The sequence below is a fragment of the Lupinus angustifolius genome, chromosome LG01 (assembly GCF_001865875.1).
Source record: "Lupinus angustifolius cultivar Tanjil chromosome LG01, LupAngTanjil_v1.0, whole genome shotgun sequence".
Classification (NCBI taxonomy): domain Eukaryota; kingdom Viridiplantae; phylum Streptophyta; class Magnoliopsida; order Fabales; family Fabaceae; genus Lupinus; species Lupinus angustifolius.
The window spans coordinates 33313844-33326731 of NC_032009.1; the positions used below are offsets into that span (position 1 = coordinate 33313844).

Consider the following 12888-nt stretch of genomic DNA (forward strand, 5'->3'; position numbering starts at 1 on the left):
ATTGTGTACATTATATTATAGTAGTTTTGTGCTCATACAATATAGTCACTAGGATATTTTGCATGCCATTGTTAGTGAGACTACCCATTTACTCAATGTTTTATATATAAAAGTAAAAATCATTGGAAGGACATAAGAACCACAATTGTAATCATAATACAGTTGTAAAGACTCAAAAATCACATTTGTGTACGGCAATTTAAAACCATAGGCAGGCAAAATATTAAAACCATTCCTTGTGGTGCATATTATTGAAATTTACATTGCGGGCAATGCAACGTTTTTGTCACAAGAAGGAAAAAAAAACAGAAAATTATACAGCACCTGGCATAACTTTTATTCCAAAGCCATTGGAGTTGGCATTTAGTTACATAGATATGACAGAACCAATGAATTTCAACTTTTATGAAAGAAAAAGGTTAATTGTTTCCCTTCTGGATCAATAATTTTGGCAATTCCCGTTGGCATTATAAGATAATCTCTTCAACCTTAGGTACTAAATAAACATGGTTTTGTAAATATTCAAAATTTTGAGAACTATGTAAGGCTGATGGAAATAGCATAAGATTGAAGAAGAACCACTGCTTGCTCAGAAATAGCCCTGTTTCTTGCTTGCCTCACCCAGTCTGCAACACCTTCTGCAGCTCCGGTACCTCTGACACTTTCTTCTAAAAAGTTTGCTGCCTCGGCGAGTTTTCCTTCAGCCAAGTAGCTTTCAACTTTGTTGATGACAGATTCAACCCCATCACCTGATTGGTCATCTTCTCTAACCTGAACAGAAGCCGAAGTTAAACACGAAAATATACATTCTGAGTATCATCTTGAACTTTAGGATGTCCTAGATAAACGGGAGTCAGGGCGGGGAAAGAAATAAAAATAGCAAATGTATCAAAGAGCCGGGTGATCTGCATACCTTCAACCAGGATGCTATATGTGCCAAAGAATGTGCCAATATACCTCCACCTCCGGGTGGGAAGAAGATGAAGTGTCGTAGTGTTGCTTTTAAGGAATCAAACTGCAATAGAGTAGGAGTAATTCAGAAAGCTTCCCGGTCTAAATAGGCATGGTATTAAGTAGTAATGGACAAGGACAATTCAGGAAATTGCAAACATTGTTCAATAATTCCATAGATTGCTTTAGTAGTCAATTATAGTGCATCGTGTGAATTTATCAGTTGGGTTCAGAAGATTGGAGCATTACTGAATGCCAAAGACAAGCTATGGGATTGTTCACCACTGGAAAACAAAGAAATCAAATCAAAGGGATTCACACTCATGCTATAAGCATCAAGATTCAAGAGTATATAAGTTTCAGAAGATCATAAAGAGTTCTACAAGGTATAATAATTTATACAAATATGCCAATTTTGTATTGAAAAGGTAATCCAAGCAAAGTAAAAAACAGACAAGAAAACAACTTGCCTTGTGCTTTAACTGCAGCTGTGTGTCTGTGCCATTGGTCCGTGTCTCTTCAGGAAGAGATTCTAGCACCAAATTCAAAACTGAATCTTTATCTATACCCTCAAGATTAGACTGCAGAGATGCTATTTCTTTCTGGATTGGCAATCCTATGGACAGTGCATTGTCAAGTGCAAGTGCTCCCTGAAGGATTCATTCACTAGTATCAAGAAATTGATAAATAAAACTGCATATATTTTTTTAAAATACTGTAAACTAATTTAGCCAATAAGGCCCTCTGTGGACAAAAAGTAGAAAGAAGAACAGCATGAAGTAACAGAAGAAAATATTACCAAAGCAAAATTTTGTGCAGCATTACTTTGACGAGCTTCTTCAGACCGAGCATAAAATGCCATACACAAGGCATTTATCTTGAGAATTGGAGGGAAAGAAAATTTTCAATCAAGTCAGATGTCAACTGTGAACAACAGTATAAGAAAAATAGATACATGAAATAAAGTAAAAATGAATGTCCATTAATAGAAATTTCAAACCAAGCTTCCCAGCCAAGGTTATGGTGTCAATTTTGCAACTATAAAAAAATCTACCAAGTGTTTTTATCCTTTCCGAGATAGATGCAAAATTGGTTTTCTAATAACAACGAAAAGTTGATTACTTACTATACCAAAAGATCTACATTAGTGAACACACTTTTTTCAGATTAGAAACTCACAAAGTAATGACTAAGAATGCAGTTGTCTATGAAACAGTTTTACGGGATGCGATCTGATAAAAATTGCAAAACAAAGTTAACACCATAAATGGATGTTGTTTTGCATGCTTTAATAAATTTTTTACTAGTATGACAGAAATTACTCTTCATAGAAGTTTCCCCAGAAAATTTTTGTACTAGTAGTTATACAAAAGTATGACAGCTATTGAATTCTTCTATCATAAGCCACCCATTAAAATTATATATTCCCTATCCTAAACTAATTGAAGTTCACCCTTACTTTAGTATGACTAATTTAAATATAGGTGTATCTACTCATCCATGACTTGAGAAGAAGCCTCACATTAACATTTGCTTCAGCCATTTTCTCAATTTGGGCAGTCTTCTCATTTGCTATAGTAGCATTTAACTCTGCCTTCGCTAATTCCTGAACTGTTTTCAACTTCGTTTCAGCTTCACTTTCCTGCCATTACAAAAGATGCACTTGGTTGTAACAGATATCATATAATATAAAATGATAACAGTAACAGCAAAGAGACAGACAAAGGAGGAAAACAGTACTTATACTACCAACAAAAAGCTAAATCTGCACCTTTTGTTCAAGTTCTGTCTTCAGTTTTTCTTCCATCTTTTCTTGAAGTGCCTTGATAGCAAGGGCTGCTTTCGCTCTTTCTCGTTTTAACTCCTGAAAAGTTAAAAGCATTGAAGTAAAAACATGGATATGGAGTGAATAACTTTTAACATTTAGATTATGGTCATCTTGACAGAAACAGCCAAGGAAAGGCAAACATCACATACAAGATAAAACATTCAGTTTGATCAATGCATAATCTTCACAATTACAAAACAACCTGGCAGACTGAGTTCAAATTTGATGCTGATTATTTCCATGTGACTATTATTGACTCAAACTCAATAGAATGGAATTAAATATATATACTGAACAACAACAGTCCCTTGTACAGGAACTGTTCTCGGTTTAAAATCATGTGGCAGCCTCTCTCAATGTCTCTTGGTTGCTCCAACTCATGCGTTTGAGAAAAAACCAACAATAAAAAATCATATTAAGTTCAATGTAAAGACTGACAAAAAAATTACCTTGTCCAACATTGCAGTCTCTTCAGAAAGCATGAGTTCTCTAGCAGCTGCATCTTTCAATTTCTTTTCATATTTTTCCTAACATGAACAAGGTGGTAGCCAAATTAAGATTAGGAAGCTTTGCACATCATATCAAAAATAAAAAATCAAACAAAATCTAGCTTCACGTTGTATCAAAATCTCATTTCATCATTCTATGCTGACTTTAATAGAATAGAGAGTAAGTTACAAAAGTTAATGATGTTATAGGCCAAACCTTCAACAATTTCTTTTCTTCATTAAAAGCGTGTACATCTAAATCAGCTTGCCTTTGCTCTGCGGCATGGATGGCTTGTAAGAAATCAAGAACCAGTTTCCCATCCTTAGAAATGTAACCATCATTCAACTCCTCCAAAACACCACTAAGTGGCTAGTGTTTCAACAAGTTAGCTTTCATGCGTGATCAAGACCACAAATAAACCACAAAACAAAAATAAAGAAAAGTAAAAGTAATATTCTAAAGTAACCTCTTTTTCTTGAATAGAATCACTGTTCTCAGTAAAACCATCACCATATAAGTAAGTCGCTGGGCTTCCTTCAGACTTATTCTCTAAGTTATATGATTCAAGGAGGGTGGGTTGTTCTATATCTTCACCTAATAAATTCTGTAACGAAGTAACAAAAGGAAAGATATTTAAAAGCAATATATGCCAAAATTCATTTTAGAAAATAACAAAAGGAAAAGGACTCTTAGAAAATGCTATGGAATAACTGAATCAATGGATATGTTCACAGAAGATAACCAAAAAAGCTGTAGCTGATAAACTGCATATTAAGTCATGACAATGCTTAAGTACCTCTCTTCTGTCATCTATTTCCTGTTGGGTTGGTTGAATATTTTTCAGCCCATTGTCATCTGGAACTGCACTGGTCTGTGTAGGTGCGGAAATATGTTGAGTTTCCACTTCTGGTATTGGGTCATTGTTTGTCTCTGTGCTCTTTATGCTAACAACCTCTTCAGACTGCACAATGGATTCTTTACTTGGACCATCAGATGTTAGACTGACTTGAGGATATTCAGGTAACTGGTTTTCTTTGGCAGCAGCAGTAACCTCTTCAACAATATTAGATTCATCTTTCACTTGAATCACCTTATCCCCTTGATCGTCTGTTGCATTTACTGGCAATGTAAAATGGGTATCAATCTTCACCTCTGCCTCTTCTACAACAGGAATTTCATTGTTAATTATCTCAATAGATGGTGTAACTAACTGGTCCACTGAATGTTGTACACTCTCTGAATCTCCATTACTAGCAATGACCTGAGGTTCCTGGGGAACACTATGGGGCTCTTTCTTAAGATATTGATCTAAATAACCAGTTTGGTAAGCTGCCAGAAAAGCAGCACCTACAGCAACACTTCCAATGAAAAACTTTGATAGAGAGCCATTGGACTCGGGTGGCTTTCCTGTAGATCCAGGAGCTGGGGCCCTACTTGGTTTAGATGCAGATGAGAATTCCTTTCGTGAAGATAAATGTGAAGGTATCTGCTAAATCATGCAATGAAGAAAAGAGAGGAAACAAATCAGAAAATTAACGGTAACATGAGAACCTGGTTAAAATTGGAAACAATACTACCAATATTTAAAAACTAAGTAGTCCATATAGCTAACATAAAGTTCAGTAAATTATAGAAATTGTATTCTTTTAGCAATAATAAGAGTTTCAACATTAACACCTTTCCTACCCTATGGTCCTACAATCAATTTAGTGCAACAGACTCTAGTATATACTATATAGATGAGAAGGGGTAGTACTAGCCCCAGTATTGCAGTGTAAATTGACTAATCATTGTGCTAGAAACAAGTGAAATGTGCAAAAAATATTACAGCATTGCACAACAATGTCATTAGCTGGGAACAGTAATTCAATATATTACATACTACATAGAGATCAAATATGCACACAGATTAGATGCTTAATTTGAGAGCAAAATGCTTTGACACCTTAATACAACCTAGTAACAATTGGCATATGCAGGAAAGAGGGACAGTTCCATCATAATGATGAAAAATGCTTTTCTGCTTCAAATATTCCAAGATTGTCAAGAATCTAGCACTGTCTAAGCTAAGTAATTATTTTCTAGAAACTACTACATTCTAAAATTTTTGTGTTTATCCTACTTTGTAGCATAACTATCTACGTTTGAACATAAAATTGGTGAAACCCAAGTACCCAACTATTCATTAAGCATGTTTGCTCTAATCAGATCAAAACATTTATCCATGCTATGCATCAGTTAGAAGCCAGATACCTCTTAGTTTTGTTTTTAACTTCCAAACACTGCTTCTAATATATTCATCCTCATGGTGTGTCCTATTTACATAACATATCTCGATTTTATTTAGGAAGCTACATCCACAAGTATGATCATGCATGAGTATGGGGCAAAATCTAACAAAAGCCAACTAAGCATGAAGTATATAGAAAATGAAGAAGACGAAAAGATGGAAAGGGACAACATGTTCTGTCCTACTCCATGTGCCACAACCATGTGCTACTCTTTTTGATTGGTTGATTGATTTAAATATTTGACTATTAATTTTGGAAATTATAACTTTTTAACCATTCATCAAAAGTTCATGGTCATTGTGCATGGAGTGGGATAACGGATGTTCTCTCAGATGGAAAATAAAAAGTGGATGGAAAACGAAACTGTCACTGCAGCAAATAATACAAAAGTGTAAAAGGAGATGGATATAATGAAGGGTCGTCTTATCCGTGATTTTATAACTCCCTACAAATCTAACCTTGTGAGCAACAAAATAATTGGTACTTTGATCATTTCATTCAACAATAAGGAGGCTCGCATAATATTTGAAAAAGAAAAGGGGGACAAAATTCAGATGCAAGGACACAGAGCTTATAGACTTCGAAACATAGAAGGTCAGGTTTTCTCCAACCAAGACAGCATTTAAAACTAGAAGGGGAGGGCTTAAGGATTAGTAAACTTATTAATGTTAACATTATATTTTCAGCTCTAAGGCATTTTGACAATTTTGGGTTCTTCAGTCAGTGTTGTGCATTTTCCCTTAAGTTGTTTCACCTACGATGAATCCAATCAATGCCTTTAGGGTCCGTTTGCGAGTTGGGTTTTGGAGGAGAAGGAAGGAAAGGTTTCAGAATCATCTCATAAGTGTATTTCACAGCTAAAACCATTCTTTTCCGTTCCTTCCCTCCAAAACTCAACTCGCAAATGAACCCTTAATGGATGGTTATTTAACTTACCCTTTGACTATAGGACCATATATCCCAAACTTCGGGTAACTCTATTTAAGTGATGTATTCGACTTTCAAAGAAGTAATGGATGTTCAGTTTTGTGTTTGCTCACTCTCTTTTCTAATTTATAAACACACCGATCTGAATCCAAAGATACACAGCACCCAAAATGCATTCCTTTGCAAAGCTAATTGTGGTTTCGGCAATCGCAGCTAACCGTATTTTCCCACAATTGTGGTACAGGCAACATAATAACAATCAGAACTACAATAAAACCAATTGCAGTGCCCAGACTACATATGTTGCTATATAACTAGAGTTTCACTTACGACTATCATCATTGTGGCATATTCATATAAAACTATATTCTTCCACAAATTGCTTGGAAATAAACGTTGAACAGCATAAATAACGTACCTGAGTTATAAAACGCCTAGGGTTGGTTCTAAGGGTTCGGCGAGATGATATTTCCAAAATCGACCTGAAATAATAAACACCAGATGGAATTATTACACCTCGTGGGTTACTCGCAACAGAAAAGACTGTTTTCGGGATTTGAACTTGTCTGACGCCACTCTAATTATGATAATAAAAATGTGTTAAAGGATGTTAGTTTAGACAGGCTTACCTCCGCAACATGGCAGTGAATTGAGTAAGAGAATGGGTTTGATTTGATGAGAGTGGAAGTGGGATAGTGGATGGAGACTGAGAAAGTTTGCGTCTTCTAAGGAGGGTTGTCCGATCCTCCTCTTTATGCACAATATGTGATGGGGTGTTTACGTGATTTTAAAACATTAGGAGGAGGAAAAAATAATTTATGTTTTTTACTACTTCACTCTTTCAGTTATTTGCTTTTGGAGGAGGGTGAGCAAGAGTGAAAACAGGTCAGCTGCCTATCAGAGACCTATTATCTGACCTATAATAGGCTAGGCTAGGTCAGGTTTTTTTCATTAATAGGTTAGATTCAGGCTTTCTAGAAAGCCTATTTAGCTTAACATGCTAGGCTTTAGGCTGCCTAAAAGGCCTATTAAGCCTAAGAGACAGGCCTATTTAGTTAGTTATATTGTATATGAATGTTGAATTTATACTATTTTAATATAAATAATATTATTATATATGTAATATTAATATAAAAATGTATACAAAAATATAATTTAATTATTAGAATTAGATGGGTCTAACTAAAAGTAGGCCTAAAAACTCATTTAAATGTAGAGATAGTAGTCTATTTCATGACCATATAGTATAATAGACTTTTAAACAGGCTAACAGGTCAGACCACACTTTTAAACAGGTCAGGCTCAGGCTCCTATATGCTATATAGGCTGAGCCTGTTTAAGGCAAAGTCTGGTCTGGCCTGTTTCCACCCTTAACGATGAGTAAGGGTGAAAATATGTCAGACTGCCTATCAGAGATTTATTGTTTGAGCTATAACAGGTTAGGTCCGGCTATGTTTTTTTCGTGAACATAATAAACTCGAACTTTTTGAAAAGCCTATTTACTTTAGCAGACCAAACTTTAGGTATCCAAACGGTCTATTAAACCTAACAGGTCAGTCTACTTAGTTATATTATACAATTTTAATATAAATAATATATATATATATATATGTGTGTGTGATTTTATTACAAAAATATAATTTAATTATTAGGGTTAGAAAAGTCTTATTAAAAGTATGAATATTAACATATTTAAATATAGACATGATGACATATTTCAAGCAATGTTGTTAAAACCGTACCGATTATCAAACCGGTCAGAGTACTGGTACAGTGGTTCAACCAGTGATTCAGTAATTAAACTGCATGCCGATTAAACCGGACATACCTACTTATATTTATATATATATATAAACCTATAACAAAAAAAATTCAAAATAGGTAGATACTCAAATTTATAATTCATATTCATAATCTAATCAAAATTCACATAAACAAACAACTTTAAGTCTTTAACAAATTCAAAGTCTAAATTACAAAACATATATCAATCCAAATATCACATAAATTTGGAGTTTTAACATTTAACACCAAGGAGTTAAAATTGTCTCATATCAATATTATATTTTTGCACCAAATCTTATCTTCAGACAGTACTCCAAGATTACACAAATGTCACTGAGATTACACACGAATGTTAGAAACAAAAAGGTATAATCTAAGTATGTCTTGGAAGCATGTGCCTTGAAGTGTTAAAAAATGGTTGGAAAGATGGGTCACCTTGTGATGAGTTTTTAAATTTTTAAGTTTTTTTTCAAAAAAAAAAAATTTGTATAAATCGGCCGGTTTAGTCAAATATCGGCCGGTTCATCGGTTTTGACTGGTTTTGACCGATTTTGATACTTGACCGGTTCAACATTTGTACCGTACCGGTTAGGAGATCAGTTCACCGGTTTTCCGGTTGAACCGGCCAGTATAGTACGATTTTTACATCATTATTATAGTATAACAGAGCTTTAAACAGACTAACATATCAGACCAGACTTTTAAACAGGCTATGCCTAGGCTTTGAAATTTTTTTACACAGGCTAGTAGGTTAGGCCTAGGCTCATATATGCTATATTGGTTTGGCATGTTTAAAGCAAAGTCTGACCTGACCTAGAGATGACAACATGCACGGGTAGTGCTTTCCCATGCCAAACCCGCAATATTTACGGGAATCCATGCGGATAGCAGGTATTTGTGGGTACCCAACGAGTCTTAGTTTTAATTATATATTTATATAATTTGTAATAATCAATATGTAAAAATAATTGTTACATGAATAATATGATATTTATATGATAAAATTACGATCATAGTCAAATATGTGTAATTTATTATGAAATAATAATAAAGTATATGTTATATAATCTTAAAATAATAATAAATATATATAAAAATTTAACTAAAAACTAAATATATAAATTTGGGATACCCATAGGACGGGTATCACAAAACCTGATCCCGCACATAAATATTATTATGGATATCCGTTGCAAATATTTCCACGGTTACCCACGGGTCGGATTTTATTGTCATCCCTAACCTCACTTGTTTCCACTCTTATGGGGAAGGTACAAGAAAAGAAAAATAATATTAAATAGGATGATTTTTTTAATTGTTTGATAGGATATAATAAAATGACATAAATAAATATCAGAGTATGTACCAAAATATATATATGAGTGTAATATCTACATAGTGTTACTATAAAAATGTATAGACAATTGATGTATCATCCACCATTTATTTATATTACTTTTTTGAATAATCAATGATTATTAAATATGAATGATAAATAATGTAGTAACAATGTATAAAATTCATACATTGTCAATACATATATCGTTTTCTGAATCAAGATAAAGTTTGTTGATGTAATAAGGATGAAGAGTGGGTAAAATTGTAAAATCACCTATCTTTTTATTTTTCAATGATTGGAAAAAAAATTTGGTATGGGCTAGTTATTGTTTTTCTTTTCATCCATTTTCCCTCCTCTTCTTTTCTTTCATTCAAAACAAAGATTTAGGTTATTTAAAAGGTGAGTGTAGTTTGTAGGTGGGAATCACAAAATATCATAGTATGAAAAACATTTGGTTGAAGAGCTTTAATGTTATTTATGTAAAGAATCAATTATCAACTAGTGAAGTTGTGTTTATTTATTTAATGTACATTCATATAACTTAATTTAAACTAATAGTTGTTTATCCCAATGAAAATGGATTATGATCTTTTTATAGATTTTCTATATGTATCAAGAGTTTGAATATTTTGAGATGTCATGTTAAGTAATATTTTTTGGTAGTATCAAATGTATCATTTCCCCTTTGTTAAGGAACTAATCTCTTTTGGGGTGTGCGGCTGCTCATCCCAACAAGAAACACTCTCAAGAATCGAACTTTTGACCTTTTGGTCACCCTCAGAGTCTAATTGAACCTTACACCACTATACTAACGTCTTTTTGGTTCAATTTAGTTAAATTGATTTTGCTTGAGTAAATTCATGTTAATAATTTAATACATTAAATTTGGATCGCCCTTATTTATTTTATAAAATAATACAACTTAAAACTCTTAATCATTATCTTACACCAATTATTGAAAGATGAAAAATAACAAGGAAGTACACAATTGATTAAATTATTAAAAACAACCTAAAATACAAAACAGTCAAGTATACACCAAATAAAGCATAAGGTTTGAGTTCACATTTGACTAAGTGGTGTGAATGTTTATCTTAAATTTAATAGATACATATGATCTCATTATAATTGGGGAGCCTATAACTAATGGGAAGTCTTATTGTTATTGAAACACGAGAATAATAAAAAATCACAATTGAGATACTATGTCTTAAACTGAAATCTCAAGGCAATGGTTCTATATTTTTTCTACTTATAAATTCTTTCGGTCATCCGCTTATATTCAATGTGAAACTTCACACCTAAATATATTTAACAATTCCCCTAAGTGTGGGTACCACACACCTATACGCTTGTTCCCTCTTAAGTTCATCATGTCTTAACCAAATCATCGATTCTAATACCATTTACTAGTACAATAGAAGCGATCATTGTGTATCATTAACTACAACCATTCAAATAAAGGGCATAAGAACATTTAAAGATCTTATACAACTTGTTAATTTACTCTATTTTAATATTAAACAGTGTGAGACTAATATATTATTTCAAACATCGCCAACCACATCAATAATATTTAAAGTTCGAGTTTATGGGAATACAAGTACATTAAGTACTTGGTAGTGATAACTTTATCAATTATAATGAGGATACCTCATTTGAACAACATATTATTCATTATAGATCAATTAAAGTTATGGCGAAAAATGTATGGATATAGGGTTAGATCACAATAGATGAATGGAATGTCATGCACTAATTCATATAAATTATATTTTATATTATTCAATATATCCATATCCAAACTTAATGGATGAATTAGAATTCATTCATGATTTTATTTTCATATCCAATCTATTTTATTTTTATTAATTGAATTAAAAATATTTTGAAGAAAAACTTTGTTTCTAAAAAACACTATTTCTAACTCACTTTTAAAAATCATTTTAGAATTTTGAAAAAAAAAACTTTTTTTCCTTCTAACTTAAAATTAGTTTTTCGAAATATTCCACAAGCATGCGACATTTAAAGTTTTACATGTAAAGTTTTTAATACATATATATATATATATCTTATATATTTAAGATCAAACGTTTAATATTTACTACTTCCACATGTCTTATAGTTGATCTCAATTTAATAAAAAATTCAGAGTGGATGAAGAGCACTATAAGAAAGTGACAGTTAAGATAGTAAATGAAATTGAAAAGTAAAGAATATCATTTTTGAATGTTTGTATTTTGGATGGATTGAATATCTACCAAAATGGTTATATTTATGAATATTCATTAGATATAACGGATGAATTCAAATTCATCAATTACTAAAGTTATTCATTGGATTATATTTAAACTCATTAGCTTTAATAAATGAATATGAGTGTTTTTTTTTTATTTGAATGAACTATGAATTATGGATTTTATCACTCATAATTATTATTATTTTGATAGAGAAGGTAAATATGATAAAATGGGATCAACTGAGATAATAGAAATGAAAAACTTATGATGTGTATTTATCATCTCCACTCATTAGTATATTTTTTATTTGTCGGGAATTGAAATATAAATTAATTTGATTAAATACATATAATTTATATGGTCAACTATGTAATGAGTATCAAAATAATAAAAATATAATAGCTTATCATACTCATATAATTTATACTTATATAGTTAGTCCATATCATATCATGACAACCAAATAATCAAAAAATTCATTTCATATTTTTAGTACAATATTTGTCACATATACTCAAGGAGTCAAGGGTAATTGAATTGAATTCTAGCGGAAATAAATTTAGACAACTTTATAATGTAAGTTCATTTATAGTGTATAATAATCTCAATCGTTCATCACATTGAGTATATTTTAGAAGACTCAACCCCGTATTAATTTTTTTTTTGGAACAAGGGAACTTTATTACCAAAATAATAAGTACAACCGATCAACAAATCCAGGTAAAATTAAAACTATGAGGCTAAACTAAGAACAAGTATCATCTAGGGTTTGTTAAATGTATTTTAGTTATTAGTAAAGGGTAGTCTTGTCTTTTTGTATTTACTTAACTTCCTATATGTATTGGCCCTTTGGCCTTATCTCCATTATTAATTCCATTTGCATTTCTCCTCTCCCTTCTCTCTTCTTCTTCTCCTCTCCCTTCTCTCTTCCTTCCTATGCAGCTGATCTAACATGGTATCAAGAGCAAGGTTTGCTAAGGCCACAGCTTTCGCGGATCCTGGTATCATGTTCATGCTTCTGGGTTCCATCATCTTTTC

General features: G+C 32.3%; 1 protein-coding gene across 1 annotated transcript; it reads right to left on the bottom strand.

Moving 5' to 3' along the window:
- LOC109361333 (MICOS complex subunit MIC60-like) lies at positions 300–7263 on the bottom strand. Its single transcript, XM_019606789.1, has 12 exons — positions 7116–7263; positions 6905–6968; positions 4065–4757; positions 3735–3872; positions 3485–3637; positions 3229–3306; positions 2723–2815; positions 2474–2593; positions 1751–1828; positions 1422–1601; positions 914–1015; positions 300–771 (listed from the first exon to the last, which is right to left on the bottom strand). The coding sequence occupies exons 1-12, from the start codon at positions 7124–7126 to the stop codon at positions 538–540; spliced, it is 1944 nt and encodes a 647-aa protein (XP_019462334.1). The 5' UTR covers positions 7127–7263; the 3' UTR covers positions 300–537.